At 41.3% G+C, this 19,696-nt stretch overlaps 1 protein-coding gene across 2 annotated transcripts in view; it reads left to right on the top strand.

Annotated features, from left to right (window-relative positions):
- FRAS1 (Fraser extracellular matrix complex subunit 1) overlaps positions 1-19,696 on the top strand; it is an 868,026-nt gene that overhangs the window by 566,322 nt on the left and 282,008 nt on the right. For both annotated transcript variants that reach the window (XM_029600388.1, XM_029600395.1), the window contains exon 34: positions 18,131-18,268. In XM_029600388.1, coding sequence (XP_029456248.1) covers positions 18,131-18,268 — 138 coding nt within the window. The remainder of the gene's footprint in view (positions 1-18,130; positions 18,269-19,696) is intronic.

The following is a 19,696-nucleotide window of genomic DNA, read 5'->3' as shown; positions in this document are numbered from 1 at the left end:
GATTGAGCTAGGTTAGATGGTATGTCCGGTGTATTTGCCTGAGTTAAATTGGAGACGAGAGTGAAAAGCGCTTTGGGGTCGTAGATGATGTCATGAATCTTGTGTGCGTAATAGTCTCTTTTTGTTTTTAAGGTGGAACTCTTGTATGAGTGGAGGGCGAGTTTGTAGATAGATAGTGTAGCAGCGGAAGGGGCTTTACGCCATTTACTTTCTTTCTGACGTAAATTAAGTTTAAGGGTTTTTAGTTCGTTTGTAAACCAAGGCTGTCTTTTTGTCGCACCTTGTTTGACTTTTTTTGTTATCAGTGGACATAGTTTGTTTGCCACTGTTTCCGTTATGGTTGACCAGGAATTTATCGCTGAATTAGGTGTCGTATAGTCTATGCGTAAGAGATCTGTGATTAGATGATTGCTGAGTTCGTCAGATGAGCATAGTTTTCTGTAGATAAATGAGTGTTGAGGTGGTTGTTTGTTGCTCGTTTGGGTCATCGACAAGGTTGTGGAGATTAGTGAATGGTCCGACCAGGGAACTGGTTTACATGTGTGGTGTGCTGAATTTGTTATACCTGAGTTCAGAAAGATAAGGTCCAGTGTGTGACCTGCCTTGTGTGTAGGTTCATTGATTATTTGTCTGAATCCCATTGCGGACATAGCGGTAAGGAATGTTTCGCAGCTGGTTGAGAGTGTGGGGTTGTCTACGTGTAAGTTAAAGTCTCCTAGGATTATCGTTGGGGAGTCTGGTTTGAGATAAGATGCTATAATTTCTAGGATAGGCGAAGCGTCTGCTTCTAGGAGGCCTGGAGGGGCGTATACTAGAAGGATTTGGAGAGTGTCTGATATGAACAGGCCTGTTTCTAGTTTTCTAATGCCAGAAGTCTAAGAAGTAAGATGGGAGAATTAGAATGTATAGCAGTGAATGATGACATAGACTTAATTGGCATCTCAGAGACATGGTGGAAGGAGGATAACCAATGGGACAGTGCTATATCGGGGTACAAATTATATCACAATGACAGAGATGAGCACCCGGGAGGCGGTGTGGCGCTTTATGTCCAGGATGGCATAGAGTCCAACAGGATAAACATCTTGCATGAGACTAAATGCACAATCGAATCTCTATGGGTAGAAATCCCTTGTGTGTTCGGGAAGACTATAGTGATTGAAGTATACTTCTGTCCACCTGGTCAAGATGGTGAGACGGACAATGAAATGCTAAGAGAAATTAGGGATGCTAACCAAATTGGAAGTTCGGTAATAATGGGAGATTTCAATTACCCTAATATTGACTGGGTAAATGTATCATTGAGACATGCTAGAGAGAGAAAGTTCCTGGATGGAATAAATGATAGCTTTATAGAGCAATTGGTTCAGGAACCAACAAGAGAGGGAGCAATTTTAGATCTAATTCTCAGTGGAGCACAGGATTTGGTGAGAGAGGTAACAGTGGTGGGGCCGCTTGGCAATAGTGATCATAATATGATCAAATTAGAATTAATGACTGGAAGAGGGACAGTAAGCAAATCCACGGCTCTCGTGCTAAACTTTCAAAAGGGAAACTTTGATAAAATGAGAAAAATAGTTAGAAAAAACTGAAAGGAGCAGCTACAAAAGTAAAAAGTGTGCAAGAGGCGTGGTCATTGTTAAAAAAATACAATCCTAGAAGCACTGTCAAGATGTATTCCACACATTACGAAAGGTGGAAAGAAGGCAAAACGATCACTGGCATGGTTAAAAGGGGAGGTGATAGAAGCCATTGTAGCCAAAAGATCTTCATTCAAAAATTGGAAGAAGGATCCAACAGAAGAAAATAGGCTAATGCATAAACGTTGGCAAGTTAAACGTAAAACATTGATAAGACAGGCTAAGAGAGAATTTGAAAAGAAGTTGGCCATAGAAGCAAAAACTCACAGTAAAAACATCTTTAAATATATCCGAAGCAGAAAGCCTGTGAGGGAGTCAGTTGGACCGTTAGATGATCGAGGGGTTAAAGGGGCAATTAGAGAAGATAAGGCCATCGCAGAAAGATAACTTTTTTTTTTTTGCTTCTGAGTTTACTGAAAAGGATGTTGGGGAGATACCCGTATCGGAGAAGGTTTTCGTGGGTGATGATTCAGATGGACTGAACCAAATCACGGTGAACCTAGAAGATGTGGTAGGCCTGATTGACAAACTGAAGGGTAGTAAATCACCTGGACCAGATGGTATACACCCCAGGGTTCTGAAGGAACTAAAAAATGAAATTTCAGACCTATTAGTAAAAATGTATAACCTATCATTAAAATCATCCATTGTACCTGAAGACTGGAGGGTAGCTAATGTAACCCCAATATTTAAAAAGGGCTCCAGGGGTGATCCAGGAAACTACAGACCAGTTAGCCTGACTTCAGTGCCAGGAAAAATAGTGGAAAGTGTTCTAAATATCAAAATCACAGAACATATAGAAAGGCATGGTTTAATGGAACAAAGTCAGCATGGCTTTACCCAAGGCAAGTCTTGCCTCACAAATCTGCTTCACTTTTTTGAAGGAGTTAATAAACATGTAGATAAAGGTAAACCGGTAGATGTAGTATATTTGGATTTTCAGAAGGCGTTTGACAAAGTTCCTCATGAGAGGCTTCTAGGAAAAGTAAAGAGTCATGGGATAGTTGGCGTGTCCTTTCGTGGATCACAAACTGGCTAAAAGACAGGAAACTGAGAGCAGGATTAAATGGACATTTTTCTCAGTGGAAGGGAGTGGGCAGTGGAGTGCCTCAGGGATCTGTATTGGGACCCGTACTTTTCAATATATTTATAAATGATCTGGAAAGAAATACGACGAGTAAGGTAATCAAATTTGCAGATGATACAAAATTGTTGAGAGTAGTTAAACCACAAGCAGATTGTGATAAATTGCAGGAAGACCTTCTGAGACTGGAAAATTGGGCATCCAAATGGCTGATGAAATTTAATGTGGATAAGTGCAAGGTGATGCATATAGGGAAAAATAACCCATGTTATAGTTACACAATGTTAGGTTCCATATTAGGAGCTACCACCCAAGAAAGAGATCTAGGCGTCATAGTGGATAACACATTGAAATCATCAGTTCAGTGTGCTGCGGCAGTCAAAAAAGCAAACAGAATGTTGGGAATTATTAGAAAGTGAATGGTGAATAAAACAGAAAATGTCATAATGCCTCTGTATCGCTCCATGGTGAGACCGCACCTTGAATACTGTGTACAATTCTGGTCGCCGCATCTCAAAAAAGTTATAGTTGCGATGGAGAAGGTACAGAGAAGGGCGACCAAAATGATAAAGGGAATGGAACAGCTCCCCGATGAGGGAAAGACTAAAGAGGTTAGGACTTTTCAGCTTGGAGAAGAGATGACTGAGGGGGGATATGATAGAGGTGTTTAAAATTGTGAGAGGTCTAGAACGGGTTAATGTGAATCGGTTATTTACTCTTTCAGATAATAGAAAGACTAGGGGGCACTCCTTGAAGTTAGCATGTGGCACATTTAAAACTAATCGGAGAAAGTTCTTTTTCACTCAACGCACAATTAAACTCTGGAATTTGTTACCAGAGTATGTAGTTAGTGCAACTGTGATTAAAAAAGGATTGGATAAGTTCTTGGAGAAGTCCATTACCTGCCATTAATTAAGTTGACTTAGAAAATAGCCACTGCTATTACTAGCATCAGTAGCATGGGATAGACTTAGTTTTTGGGTACTTGCCAGGTTCTTGTGGCCTGGATTGGCCTCTGTTGGAAACAGGATGCTGTGCTTGATGGACCCTTGGTTTGACCCAGTATGGCATGTTCTTAGGTGAATTTTTTGCTTGTAAGAGGCATGCACCTTTCTTCTTTTTCTTAGCTAAGGAGATTTAAGATGCATCAATTTGCTTATGTGTTGAAGAGAATTTTCTATTTCTGTAGAAATGAGCTTCCTATATAAAGAAATTTGCAGGTTTAAACTTATAAATTTTATAGTCTGATTTCCTCATTTTAAAATGGGAGTTTTAAGTCTTTTTCATTCAAAGAAAAGCAGGCGAATTGAGCCCATTATGTTAGAGAAAAAAATTTGCTCCATTCTGACCTCCTGCCAGAAAAATAAAGAAGATCAAATTCTGACATTAGTAAAGGAGATGAGATTATAAAATCCTCATTAAAAAAAGAGGAATCTCACAGAAAGTAAATTTTGAGAAGGTGAATCCCAGTCATATTGAAACAAGCTGTTTTATACATTTGTGACAAATTTTGAAATAAAAATAATGTAAAATAAAGGAAACTATGTGAAATATAAATTGGAAAAATGATTAGGAAAAAACAAATGGGGCAATATGAAATTGATAGGAAGGTTGAAGTATACAGTTGTTTGGGAAAGCCAGTGAATAAAAGTAATCACTGTTCAAAGCTGGAGCAGAATAGGGGCAAATTAGTGGAAATGGGTGCATAACGAAGCATTTCAGAGCTGTTCTGCTTTGAGCTAAGGATTGCATTAGCTTCTCATAATGCTTTTTTGACAGGTAAAGCTGCTCCGGTGACATTGGTTCCTATAGAAAAAGCTGAGAACAAATGCACTGAGTATGCTCAAGCTGTGTTGTCACAGATTTAAGGGCAAGTGGTCAAAAATGCTTGCCCACATTTCTGTCCGTGCTGCCTCATTTGCATACTACTTTGAAAAAAACGTATTCACCTGGGCTCCACATATATGTGGCCAAAAGGGAGACATTCAGGACTGCTTCTGCTCTGAGCAGGAATAAACATATTCAGGATAGATGCCCCAGAAAGGTGAATAAGAACCTCTTACCTAGGTGAATGAATAAGATAGGCAAGTCATAAATATTTTAAATTACATTACATTAGCTCTTTGGTTGTGGGAATGGTGGTGAAGAGGGGCTGGAGAATGGAAAATATAGATTGATTTTGCCTCCTGTGTACTCTAAAAAAATCTTTAGTTGGGTCCTTGTAAATAACTTTAGGAGTGTTACAAAATATACTGAAGAATGACCGAACATTCCCCTTCAAGACAGTTGATGTTTGGGAAAATCTGATATTTGGCCATTCTTCACATCCTGGAGGCCAAAGCTGCTATGAAAGGGGGAGAGCGTGAGAGCTTTCACTGGAGTTTACATCCATTACCATGGACGGCTGGAAGTGCTGTGCATTGCCATGCAGAAGAGTTGAACTCAACTCCTAGCTCAGGTCTTCTGCTCCCTGGGTCAGCCAGGGCTGGGGATACTTGGTGAGATCATTCACAGCCCCATTTGAGAGGGAGTCTGAGTCACTGTGGAAGCCCAAAGGAGCAGACAGAAACCAGTGAGCATAGGGGGAAAAAAAAAAGGAAGATAGCCATTAACATGTTGTGGTTATGCTAAAACGATTGCCTAAATCTGAGGCGACTTATTTTTTTATTTATTCTTTATTAATTTTACAACTTTCAAACAAAGCATCCACTTTGTGCAGCAATATGGCATTCACAAAAAGAAATACAGATAACAAAAAGAGGGAAACTAGATATGGAGATAACCATTAATTTTCTTTTTTTTTTTTTTTTTTTTACCCATTAGACCACAATGTTGGGGGTGAGTAGCACAGCAAAAAAAGGAGAAAACAGTAAGCAATCATTAATAAAAGAAATGACATAGCTCAATACGGCATGCATTAATTCCAATAAGGTGAATTAACCTAGATATTATCAACATGCAGCATAATCTTCCTGGAATCTATAAAGCTCTTAAGCTGTTCCAGTGAAAAAAAGACATAATTATCTCTGTTGTACTTAACAATGCACTTGCAGGAGAACCTTAGGAAAAAAGTTGCACCAACAGCTAAAGTCTCTTTACGTAATGCCAAAAATTCCTTCCTTCTCTCCTGAGTGGACTTCATCAGGTCTGGAAAAATCCTGATTTTTTGGCCCATAAAAAGAGCATTAGATTTTTTTAAAATAACTTTTCATTTCATCACTCAAATCTTTTTCAGTGAAAAAAGATATCAACAGAGTAGCTCTTTCAGATACTTCATAATTAGATGACTCTAACAAAGCAGTTAGATTATCTAAATCAACAGGGAGGGCCTGAGATGGAACATTAGAGGGAGTAGGCAAAAAATACACTTTATCCAGGGGGGGAACAGATTCTGTTGTAAACTCCAAAACTTCAAGGAAATATCTTCTCAAGGTAATTCGAGGAATTTCTCCCACAACCCTGGGAAAATGTAAAACTCGCAGATTTAGGTGCCTTAAAGCATTCTCTATAAATTCCACCTTCCTATTTAGAACTTCACAGTCTTGAATGATCGTAGACTGGACTCCTTTAACATGTTGTAATTCAGCTTCCACATTTTTTAAACTTTTCCAGGGTTTCCTGTCGGTGAAGATCATTATTCTTACAAATAGTGTCCACTTGCTGAGAAAGTGAATTAATTTTCAACGAACAGTTAAAAAACACTTTAGCCATTGAAGATGTTAAGTCCCATAAAGAATCGAGGGTAACCACTGCAGGTTTCTGAGATGCAACTAGTAAACCACTAGTAAAAGGGTTCAGTGGCAGACTTCTCACGTCCATTTGCCTTCTGGATGGTCAGTCCAGCCGGCTCAAAGATACCGGCGTCGTCCCCATTAATTCTAGAGGAACTGAACACTGGGGGTTCCAATGACGCTGCTCCCTCATCCTCCGCTGCTTGGAATCCCTCTTCTGAGTTCCAGGCAGAGCACAGCGACATGACTACCCATGTTAACGGCGGTGGACGTTCATCCAAGGGGCTAAGCAACGCCTCCTCCGAAGCCAGGGCGGGCTCTCCTCCACCCGGTGCGGTAGCCGAAACGCTGGCCCCAGTTTGCAATGTCGTACCCGTGCACTGCAAGATCGTTTTCTGCCCGGATAAAGCTGGGGGGTGCGAGGGATACAATCTAACTCTCCCCTTCCTCTTCGCAGGCATTGTAAGAAACAAAACTAAGAAAATTTCAAAGGAAAGCAACAAGCTGTGGACGGCTCAAGCCGCCATCTTGGCTCCTCCCCCAAATTCCCCCTGAGGCAACTTAAAAAGAACAAGGTTTGATGTTCAGCTAATGCATAAAGGAGGCGACTGGGAAGAAAAACATCCCTTCCGGAAAGAAGTTAGCAGGAAATACAAGGGAACTGCATCTCTCCTCTCTCTCTCTGCCCCAGCCTGAAGCTAACTGGGTAATACAGAGAAAAATGTCAACTTGACAGATTCTTTAAAGCAGAAAAAATGAAAACAAATTACTTGGGATTAAATCATCTTGTACTAAGAGTATTGAGAAGAGCTGCTATATATAATTACCTGTCCTTCAGGAAAAGAGAGCAGGAAGTTAAAAGATGACCACAGAGAATATTGCTGGAGTCAGGGTAATTGCTGATGAAGACATTCAGCTAAAAGAAGAAAGAAGCTTAGGAAGCGATCTCTGTCTCTGCATACAGTAATAATAATTTCTAATTTCAGGCACATTACCATGTGCGAGCTAACGAATATAAAAGAACAAGAATTTGCTCCCATAGGGATCCAGTGATACATATTTAAGGTTTCATTTTATCTTTGAGGGCAGAGGCGGTTAATTAAAGAAGCAGAGAATTTCCCGGGTGAATTTCAAGCCACTAAACCAAATTCTTCCCATCAATTGCCTCAAGGAGGCATTTCAGTAGAAGGAAATACAAATAATAATTAGAAACTGAAATGTACTTCAGATATTCTTACAGCACTGAAACACTGAATGCATCATTTAAAACAATAAAACCAGCACTGGAGACAATAAAATTTTCTTCCAGAGAGAAACTTCCTCTATGGTTGCAATGTCATTTTTTTAAGGCAGCTCTCATGCATCCTAACACAGCAAAAAAAAAGAAAGATATTGTGACCTAAGCATAACGTTATTATGAAAGAAGGACTCCACATTTATATTCTTTCTTGGAGAAGGAAGTTATTTATAAGTTTGCTGTTCCTTAGTTCACAGTTACCGTTCCATGTAAAGGCAGTGCCTAAAAGTTTTTAAGTTATCTGTAAACCGATACGATGTGCAAACGGTTGTCGGTATATAAAAGTTTCTAAATAAATAATAAATAAATAAGGAGACAAACCTCTGAAAACACATTCAAATAGCATAAGGAGAATTTGGTTTGAATCGATATTCACATCAGTATTTAAGAGAACAGCAAAGAAATGTGAGATGGTCCACAAAGAGAATTCATAATCATAGTGGCTCCAAGAGGGCAAACTCTTTTGCAAAAAGCAGAGTTTCGTTAACTTTCAACTTTGAAGGCCATTCTCTCATGAACCAACATTTTTTCTTTGAGAATTACATTGCAGATAAAAAGGGTCTTCAGAAATATCATCTAGAATTCTGCTCGCATCCCTGTCGTCAGTCTTAATGTCCTTGGGTTGTAATTTTGATTTGTGAAACGTCTTCATTTACCTGAGACCTGCTTCTGCTAAGTTTAAAAGACTAAATTCACTTTCTTCAGTATTTTCCCAAGATATATTGCTTTTCTCACTGTTTTGAATCTGTTCTTATGTGTGGCTGAATTATTGTTGATTTCTCAATAGATATTGCAGATTTCTGTTGTGTTACTATCTGTCTTGTATGTGGCTGATTGATTAAGCTAAGGAAAAAAAACCTCCAATAGACAGTGTTTTATTTCTGCTGTTCTTTGTCTTGGGGGTTGCTGGAATCTTACACCTGCTTTCTGGGTGGAAATATATTTGCTAATTATTATTTTAATTTCCAAGTCTGTTATTTAAGTGAGGAACCCAGTGCACTAGTATCTCCTAGATATTTGGGGGTGGTTTGAAACTATTGCGCAGCTGGAGGTAGCCACAATCTAGTTAGAGGCAGAATTTCAAAGCACATAGTGACCTGGCTGAGAGGCTGAGCAATTTACCTGAGTCCTGCTTCTGCTAAGTATAAAAGGGATAGCTCTTTATATCAAAAACAATATCCAAGCACTGAACTGCAAGGAATGTGGAGTAGAGAAGAAGCATTATGGGCCGTCCTAAAAAAAAGATGATGGTGAATCCATTTTTACTGGCGTGGTTTACAGGCATCCGACTCAAACGGGAGATCTGGTCGAAGACATCCAAAAGGTGGGAAAGAAGGGAGAAGTGTTGATTGTTGGAGACTTTAATCTGCCGGACACAGACTGGAGAATCACTTTTGTGGAATCTACCAGAAATAGGAGATAGTGGATGCCCTGCAAGGGACTCTGTTTAAACAAATGGTAATGGAACCCTCGAAGGGAGGGAGTTATACTCGACTTAGTGCTCACTAATGGGGATAATGTCTCTAATGTCCGGGTGGGTGCCCATCTCAGCACCAGTGATCATCAAACGGTATGGTTTGACATCGCAAATAGGATACAGAGAAGTCACACGAAGACCCAAGTTTTGAATTTAAAAAATACGGACTTTGTCAAAATGGGGACATACCTGAATGTAGAACTAGAAAACTGGGAGAAAATGGGAGAGGTGGAACAACAGTGGGCCAAACTAAAAGTAACTATTACAAAGGCAACAAATCTATATGTTAGAAAAGTAATTAAAAGTAAGAGAAATAAGAAACCAATCTGGTTCTCAAAGGAGGTGTTTAAAAAAGGATTGGATAAGTTCTTGGAGGAGAAGTCCATTACCTGCTATTAAGTTCACTTAGAGAATAGCCACTGCCATTAGCAATGGTTGCATGGAATAGACTTAGTTTTTGGGTACTTGCCAGGTTCTTATGGCCTGGATTGGCCACTGTTGGAAACAGGATGCTGGGCTTGATGGACCCTTGGTCTGACCCAGTATGGCATTTTCTTATGTTCTTATGTGGCTGAAAAAATAAAAGCAAAAAGAACAGCATTCAAGAAATATAAAGGATCCAAAAAAGAGGAACACAGGGAAGAATATCTGGTAACTAAATTATGTTATCTTCCAACTGTTTCTGAATTTGAAAGGGAAAATTTAGATAGGGAGTCGGATCAGGTCGCTAATTTAGATTTGTCTGATTTTCTGCAGGATTCAAATGTTGATTGTCATGCTACTTTATTGGTTGTATATGTTTTAGAATTAAAGAATGGACCTTGAAACAGTTTTTCAATTGCAGAACAAACTTTTTCTGAGTCTTAGAGTAGCCATATTCCCAGATGTTTCCAGAGTTACCCAACAAAAAAGAAAGAAGTTTTTGACATTTAAAGAAAGAGCTATTGCTTTAGGACAGAGGTTCCCAAATCTATTTTGGAAGGCCCCCAGCCAGTCAGGTTTCCAGAATATCCACAATGAGATAAAATTTGTATGCTGTGGAGATAGTGCATGCAAATTTACCTCATGCATATTCATTATGGATATCCTGAAAACCTGATTGGCTGGGGGTCCTCCAGGAGAGGTTTGGGAACCACTGCTTTAGGATTTACCTTTTTTCTTAGATTTCCTTGTAAGTGTTAACTTAAGGCTTGGAATGACAGGTTCCTGTTTTTTTGACCCCAAACATTTTGAATCATTTCTCCAAGCTAGAGTTTCCTCCTCAACGTCTGTCCACATTTCTAGGGAATCTTAAAGAGCTTGTTTAAAAGTAGATTTGGCATTATTGTAACTATTGTGTCTTTCTCAATGCTTCTTCCCTCAGTTGAGGACAGATTTTTATTATACTTTTCTTATTTTTGAAAAGTTGTGTTAAGATTTTCTTTTTGTTTCTTGTATCGAGTTTTTTGTATTCTTGATGTTTATCTGACCATAAATAAAGAGATATTATAAATAGAGAACTGCACCCATCACGTCTTGGTTCTGTTCTGACACCATCTGTAGTAGCTTTCCATTTTTTAGGAAGGTTGGCTCTTCATCAGACCTTTATTTCAGCGCCTGATATTTACTATTACAGTATTGTGGCAGATGGTTGTCATACTTTTACTTTCTCACGGTGTTGCAGTGTGATCACGAGTCATTCTCTGCCACTGGCTGTATCCTCACTTGATTTTGTTATGGGATATCATGTAGTCTGTGTTTATATTGTAAACATGGAGGGCTATTGTTTCAGGAGGATTTAATGTTCTTTCTACAGCAACTGAGCTTTAATGATTTCATCCACAGAACGACCACTTTGCGCTCAGAAGGGAGGAGGTGATAGTTCAAAAGTTCCCCATGCCGCCAGGAAGCAGGGGGATAAGCAATATACCAGAGCATTCTTATTTCCCCCTTGCAAGAATTGAATTAAAAAAAATTGTTATACATTTGTCTGTCGGTATTTTCTCTAAGACTTATCAGTTGCTTACGCGGTTAGGCACTAAACAATGTACAGTTGAATATATATACAATAAAACAAAGTGAGTTAAAAAACAATATAAAACATCATAAAAATTCATGAAATAAAGAATACAAACAAAAACAAAACTATTAAAATCATCATATATAAAAGAATAAATCGGCTATTATAGTCAATTAAAAATAGGCCTGCCTGAATAAATAAGTTTTTAAAGTTATTAAAGCTTTCTTTCTGGCAAAAGTCCGCTGTAATGAATTCCAAAAAGTAGGAATTGAAACTGTGCCTTCTTGGGTGGATGCGAACTGTGCCTGATTCATGGAGGGCACATAAAAAAAAACCTCTCTATGCAGATCTTGGATTACCAGTAGATTGATGTACTCTTACCAACAAATTAGCCCATTTGAGTAAAGCAATTTAAATGTCATTACAGCACGTTTGTACAGTAAATGCTGTGAGATGGGGAGCCAATGTAAGTCAATTAAAACTGGGGTAATATGATGTATGTCTAAATGTATCAATGAGAGTTATAGTGTGATGATGTATTATAACGTGATATTTGGTAGGTTTCTTGAGGCTTGTTAGAGAAGTATGTTTTAAAGTAGGTTGTGGCTGAGCTTATTATGTGATAGTATGAGCCATAGCCATAAGAGTGATAGGTGCTTGAAAAAGTCTTTTGTTGAATTCTTATATTGTATCATAGCAGCATAAGTGTAAATAATGGTGTTTGTATCAGCTAAAGTCTCCAGGATGTGTGTGTGCCTTACATTCTAAAGTACTTATGTTTGTGAGATGCTGCTGTGCAGAGTATGTACAAAGCATGTAGCATGTAAGAGTGTGTGAGTGTGTGTGTGAGAGATATGACTTACTGTGTGAAAGAATAAAAACTGATACGAATGCAAGGAAACGTAGGTTTAAATAATGAAGAGAGATGGTAGCAGGTCTGATTTTAAGGGGGAGGGGTGCAAGCAGTGCAATTGACCAGGGCCACAGCACTACAAGGGGTCGTCCTTGGCGAAGCTGAGAGATGTCACTGAGGTAGACCCTCAGAGCATGTGGCCCTAGCCTGGCCCACCTGTTACTTTCTACCCTGGGCCCCAGTGTATCTAACACCGGCCCTAGATGGTATGTATGTATTAGATGAGATTCTAGCCCTTAATGTAGGACAAAGCAGTTTTTGAAAGTGGGTGCTGCAATCCCTGGCAGGAACAGGAGTGTACAGGCCCTTCTAAAAGTAACTGTTTTTGTGTGTGATAAACTGTAGCCAGTATTTAAAAATAGTGGGTGGTTGCTGCAATTATTTTTCAGGTGTTATGTGATCGAGTGAAAAAAGAGGTCTTGTTGCAATAACAAGCAGGATCAGTGGGATCACAGAGATGGGTCATGTGACTCTGTCTCCCCCTGAGCCCAAGCAGCTGGCCAAGCTGGCAGTCTTGAAAACGTGATGCTTTTGTATCAGTTGGCAAGCAACCAGATAATCCAAAGTGCTTGTTTTCCTACACTTATACATTATTCTTTGTTTCCTAGGCAGTGAGCAATAGGTTTGTCCTTGAATCTCCTTCTCTCATAATACTTCCAGTAGTCTCTTGTAGTGAGATGTAAGGTCCAAACAGACTAACTCATGCCCAGCTTTCAAGATTTCATATGGTTTGCTTGGGTTCATAGCTATCTTGTATGACTGTATGCCCCCTTACCCTTTGACTGAAGTGAGGTTGTCTCCTATGCCTATGAGAAGGACCACAATTCATGTTGTTTTATTCATGCCCAAACATTTGGGTACTTGTGCACTATTCAGCTTTTCTTCTCCATAGGGAATTTGTTTGTATTTTTCTATCTCTTTGTAGAAAGGAAAATACAAACAAATTCTCAATGGAGAAGACAAGTTGAATATACTCTGTGTGTGTGTGTGTGTGTGTGTGTATGTATATATATTACATACTGTATCTCTTGAGTTGGTTGAGTTTTTATGCCTTGTGATCTATTTGCTGAGTGCTCAGCTCCTTCCCTCCTGATCTTCTTCTAATTGTGGATATCAATGTGGATTGCCCTCAGACAGACAGAGCTCTGGGAATTTCCGTCTGTGAATCCACTGGGCCTGCTTCTTGTTAGAGAAAGTAAAATAGCTTACCTGTAATTAGGGTTCTCTAATAACAGCAGCCCTATGATTCACACAACACAGCCAGGGACATTGCAAGGAAAATTGGCAGCCTAGGCAACCTTTGGGCTTGCACGTTGTGCCCACTCCTGAGCCTTGCGTACGAGTGACGGCTTTGGCCACCAGCAGGATGGTCTCCACTGTTGGCTCTGGGCCCTCTTGCTCTTTGGCTTCCAGCAGGATGGGTTCTGTCTGCAGCCAGGGCCCTGACGCTGGTGGGATGTCACCATCTTCCCAAATGTCTGGCACTCTAGGTGAATGCTTAATTTGCCTAATGGAAGCCCAGGCCCTGAATCCAACCACCTCCCCTGGTGGAGTTGCTCATTGAGCTCTGTTTTGAGCTTTGCAGAAGCAGAAACTGGGTCTTTGAGTGGTTTCTGGCTGTATGCTTACCTGAATGTTCAACAACCAGCTCAAAAATATCACATTTCCAAAACTGTCAGCTTAGGAGTCTGCTTCAAGTCAACATGATACTAAATCAATCTCTTCAATATTCTCATTACCTGCTGTTTATAAATGTGGTATGATAAGAAGGGTAGTTTCATACACTAATACTGTATATATACAGTGGCTTGCAAAAGTATTCAACCCTCTAAAAAGCCAGCATATTTGTGTGAATTATAAATGACAGTTACACAGATTGTTCCAGACAGTATGGGGCGGATTTTCAGAGCCCTGCTCGCGTAAATCCGCCCAAAACCGGGCGGATTTACGCGAGCAGGGCCCTGCGCGCCGGGAAGCCTATTTTACATAGGCCTCCCGGCGCGCGCAGAGCCCCGGGACTCGCGTAAGTCCTGGGGTTCTCGGAGGGGGGCATGTCGGGGGCGTGTCGGGGGCGGGCCCGGTCGTCGCGGCGTTCCGGGGCGTGTCGGCAGCGTTTTGGGGGCGGGTACGGGGGCGTGGCTACGGCCCGGGGGCGTGGCCGCGCCCTCCGTACCCGCCCCCAGGTCGCGGCCCGGCGCGCAGCAGGCCCGCTGGCGCGCGGGGATTTACGTCTCCCTCCGGGAGGCGTAAATCCCCCGACAAAGGTAAGGGGGGGGTGTAGACAGGGCCGGGTGGGTGGGTTAGGTAGGGGAAGGGAGGGTAAGGTGAGGGGAGGGCAAAGGAAAGTTCCCTCCGAGGCCGCTCCGATTTCGGAGCGGCCTTGGAGGGAACGGGGGGAGGCAGCGCGGCTCGGCGCGCGCAGGCTATACAAAATCGATAGCCTTGCGCGCGCCGATCCAGGATTTTAGTGGATACGCGTGGCTCCGCGCGTATCTACTAAAATCCAGCGTACTTTTGCTTGAGTCTGATGCGCAAGCAAAAGTAGGCTGATCGCGCTTCTTTTAAAATCTACCCCTATGTTTATTGCAAGCCAGTATGCTCTTAAAGTAAAATTTCAAAGTCACAAGTCATTTCTCTGCATTTTTTGTAAAATAAAATTAAAAACTGAAAAATGCTACTTGCATAAGTATTCAACCCCTGTGCTGTGGAAGCTCCAAGTTTACACAGATGAAAGATATTGTCGTAACAATTGGCTTACAATTGCCCTCTACCTGGGAGTCAATAAAAAAAAGGTCAGCTTTTCTGGATAAAAGACCCCCTAATTCTAGTACCATTGGTCAGACTCTGAATCTTAAGGAAAGCTGTGAGAATGAAGACCAAAGAGCACTGTTGGATCAATTGTGAGGAAATGGAAGCCTCATCATACCACCCAAACACTGCCTAGGCCAGGCCCATCCCTAGGAACTCAGTGTCAAGAGCAAGAAGGAGACCTGCGTGGGAAGCCATAGAGGCCAAAATCGCTTTGAAGGAGCTACAGAGTTCAGAGGCCGAGACTGGAATAGAGGAGCACTAGCCAACCATATCAAGAGGTCTGCATCCAACTGGTTTGCATGGGAGAATGGTTAGAAAGAAACCAATGTTGAAGAAAAAAACACATCCAAACAAATCTGCCAGAAAGCAATAGAGTGACCCAGCTAAATGTGGGATAAGGTTTTGTGGTCAGATGAGACAAAAATGGAGCTTTTTGGACAAAATTCAGAGCGCTATGTGTGGCACAAACCTAACACTGTCCATCCAAACAGTAAAGTGTGAGAGTGGTAGCATGATGTTATGGGGATGCTTTCCTCAGCGGGGACTGGGCATCTTGTTAAAACTGAAGGATGGGTGGAAGGTGCAACATATAGGGAGATACTGCAAAACAACCAACTTCAGTCTGCTAAAAAACTAAAACTTGGGAGAAAATTCACCTCTCAGCAAGACAATGATCCCAAGCACAAGGCCAAAGCAACACAAGAGTGGTGGAACAACAAAGAGGAGAATGTTCTACAATGGTCAAGTCAAAGTCCAGATCTCAATCCAATTGAGAATCTGTGGCACTGTTTGAAAATTGCAGTCCATAAGCATCATCCAACCAACCTGGAGCAAATCAGCCAGGAACAATGGGCAAAAATCACTCCCAGTGTGCAAAGATGGTAGAAACTTACCCCAACAGACTTAAAACTATTATCGCAGCAAAAGGTGGTTCTACCAAGTAGTAGTCTGAAGAGGTTGAATACTTATGCAAGCAGCATTTTTCAGTTTTTAATTTTATTTTACAAAAAATGCAAAGAACTAATAAATTGTGACTTTTAAGTTTAATTTTAAGAACATACTTGTTTGCTTTAAACATACTGTATGGAACAATCTGTGTAAGTGTTGTAATCCACACAAATCTGCTGACTTATTAGGGGGTTGAATACTTTTGCAAGCCTCTATATGTTATAGCTTCGCCCACCATATGTTATCATAATCATTAGAGATGTGATTTGGCCGAACCTTTTGGTTTGGCCTTCGTTTGGAGATTTTGTTTTCCCACGGTTCGGGCCAATTTTATTTCGGCTGCCCCCCCAAAACGAAACTCGAAACCCACCCCAACCCTTCAAATTTAATTAATTGCAACCCCCACCCTCCCTACCCCCAAGACTTGCCCGCCCCCCCCCCCCCCCAAGACTTACCGAAAGTCCCTGGTGGTCCAGCGGGGTCCCGGGAGCGACCTCCCCCTCTCGAGCCATCGGCTGCCACTAATCAAAATGGTGCCGATGGCCCTGTGCCCTTACCATGTGACAGGGGCTATCGGTGCCATTGGCCGGCCTCTGTGACATGGTAGGAGCAATGGACGGCAAGCGCCATCTTAAAAAATGGCATGGGCCATCCATTGTTCCTACCATGTGACAGGGGCCGACCAATGGCACCAATAGCCCCTGTCACATGTTAAGGGCAAAGGGCCATCGGCGCCATTTTGATTAGTGGCAGCTGACGGCCCGAGAGGGGGAGATCGTTCCCTGGACCCCGCTGGACCTCCAAGGACTTTTGGTAAGTCTTGGGGGGGGTCAAGACTTACCTTGGGGGGTCGGGAGGGTTGGGGGTTGCAATTAATTAAATTTGAAGGGTTGGTGTGGGTTTGGGGTTTTTTTGGTTTTTGTTTATGTGCCCTTTCTCCCTCCCCCAAAAACGATAAGAAAACCACACGAAATTTCGTGAGTTTTCCTATCGTTTCGGCGGCCCCGAAAACGCAATGAAATAGGAAATATCGTCTTTATTTCCTATTTAATTGCAAACAAATGCACATCCCTAATAATCATCAACTCTTTATCTTCATTATGGTTCATTGAAGGACTTATTTGTGAAAAATGTTCTTGGTGCAATTAAAAATTATCAGAACTTCACATTCCAAAAATGTTCAAAGTGTCAAAATTGCTCCCATAGAAGTAATGGGAGCTGCATGGTTGTGGTTGAGTTTGAGTACAAAGTTATGCTGGCCTTGAGCACAAGAAAATATATTTGAGTTTGGGGACTACTGGAGGTGAGGAAAAGATGCATATGTATGTGGGGGGAACAGATGCTTGAGGGCATTCTATGGACAGAAGGGAGGGCATTAATGGAACATCTGCAATTGGCTCCTCCTCCATGTTCCAAATATCTTTTCTACAGGCCATGATGGATGCCTTTCTATGTGTAAAAGATCTAATTTTATGACAGGAGCTATTTGTCAAAACCCAGATATTTCCCACTATTCACCTTCCAGAAACCAAAATGAATTTGCCTGAATCATGTCCAGATGTTCTGAGGCATGTGTGTTCCAAAAGAGTGGAATCTATCCATCCTGAAAGTGGCTGCATGTAAATATTTCTGAGCTGCTGTGACTGTAAATTCATCCAGGAGGTCATCAGCAAATGCCCCATATTTGAATGTCTGATTGGAGGAATCATTGGCACCGTCTGATGCAGATGGCGTGGATGACTGCACGCCAAGATCCCAGGCAGCGGCGGCGGTTTCTACAGATATGGGATCCTTACATTCAGACATTGCCTCATAGAGCTTGGAGTTTGCTCCTTAATGACTGATATCTCTAGCCATCCTGTCCTGCTCTTTGGGTCAAGGGGGGTTGTAACCCCGCATCACAGTATGGTTTACTTGACTTGGGTTGGGGGGGGGATTGGGGGGGTACTCTAGTTGTGCGTTGATGTATCAGGGATTGCATTTGTTCATTTCGGTGCTTGTTGGATACTAAAGGACACCTGTGTCCAACATGCTGTCTGTTTCTGTTATTGTCTGCTAAAATGCAATAAAAATTGTACAAACAAAAAAAAAAAATTCATCCATGAATTCTGTTGGGGATTAAAACAGAGATGCCTAAATGCAAATAATCACTAGTTACTACAGTTGGTGTGATTAGGATTGGATTAGGATTAATGATGGTAATGTGCAGGTGTGTGTTATATTTTGCCAGGTATCCTGGAACACAGCGATCGGCCCCGCTCCCCCGTTAAGTACTTCACACAGGCTGACATTAACCAGGGCAAGATAGCTTACCGTCCACCTATTGCAGCACCACACCTCAGAGAGATGATGGCCTTTTCCTTCACTGGTAAGCATGATAGCGAAAAAGTCAGAGGAGCAGCATGGATCCTAAACTAACGTTACAACAGCCTATGGACAGACTTCACCTAAGTCATGTTTTCTAGACTTCTGCAGCAAGCACCATTCATCAGGTCATATTCCTGGTATACCTCTCATGTCTGCAGAGCTTTATTTTGCAAGCCAGAGGCTCAGCAGCGTATTGTGTTGATGAATAGACAAAGGTGTTAGGGTAATGTCGGGCATTTATTTATTTAAACAATTTCTAGACCACTTATAAAACTTACTAAGTGGTTTACAGTAAATAAAATTCATAAATAAGTAAAAAATGTCTGAAATAACATAAAATCCTAGACATAAAATGAATAAACATATAGCAAAAATATATGAAAGCATAAAAATACTGCACCAAAATCTATCTATTTATTTATTTTATTTAAGGCTTTTTTTATACCGATATTAGTAGCTACATCATATCGGTTTACAGCAGAACTAAGATTGGAAATTACATTAAATGGGAATCGGGGATGGAATAACATAGGAGCAGAGGTGTAGCAGGGGGAAAAAAAAGATAAAAACAAACGCAACGGGCTTCTTGAAGTAACACGGAAGCCGGTAAACAAATGTTACAGTGAAGAATAAACATAACTTTATACATGGGTTCAGGTTAGTTGCTGAACGCAGCAGTGTAAGCATGCAGAAGAGTTATTGAGGGTAAACTTGTATGAAGAGCCAGGTCTTTAAGTTAGCTCTGAATTTAATAGTGCATGGCTCAAGCCGGAGGTTCGTGGGTAGTGAATTCCAGTGTGTAGGCCCGACAATGGAAAGGGCTCGGTCCCTCGTAGAGGTGAGGTGTGCCTTCTTGAGGGAAGGCACGTGGAGAGTACCTTTGTAGGAAGCTCTGGAGGGTCGGTTGGAGCGTATGAGGCAAAGTGGCTCATCAGGCCATTTGGAATTGTGGGTGTAGATGGATTTGTGGATCATAGTAAGAGTTTTATAGAGGATGCGAGAGGGGATCAGGAGCCAGTGAAGGTCTTTAAGGATGGGAGTGATGTGGTCATATTTACGGGTATTGGATATGGTTCTAGCTACCGCATTCTGCAACATTTGAAGGGGTTTTATGGTGGAATAGGGGAGACCTAGGAGTAGGGAGTTACAGTAGTCAATTTTAGATGATAGGGTGGCCTGGATGATGGTGCGGAAATCACTAGCATGGAGTAATAGTTTTAATTTTTTCATCACACTGAGCTCATAGAAACCTTCCTTGAGGATTGTGTTGATGTATTTTTTCAGGTTCAGTTGTTGGTCGATCTGAACCCCGAGGTTTCAAACACAATGCTGCGTGGGAATGGCGCTATATGCAGGGTCGTTTGCAATCATATGACATATACATAAAATTTGAAAATCTCTGTATTTGTTTAACAGTTTCACTCCTTGA

The sequence above is a fragment of the Rhinatrema bivittatum genome, chromosome 1, assembly GCF_901001135.1.
Source record: "Rhinatrema bivittatum chromosome 1, aRhiBiv1.1, whole genome shotgun sequence".
Lineage (NCBI taxonomy): Eukaryota > Metazoa > Chordata > Amphibia > Gymnophiona > Rhinatrematidae > Rhinatrema > Rhinatrema bivittatum.
This window is presented reverse-complemented; position numbering and strand designations above follow the sequence as displayed.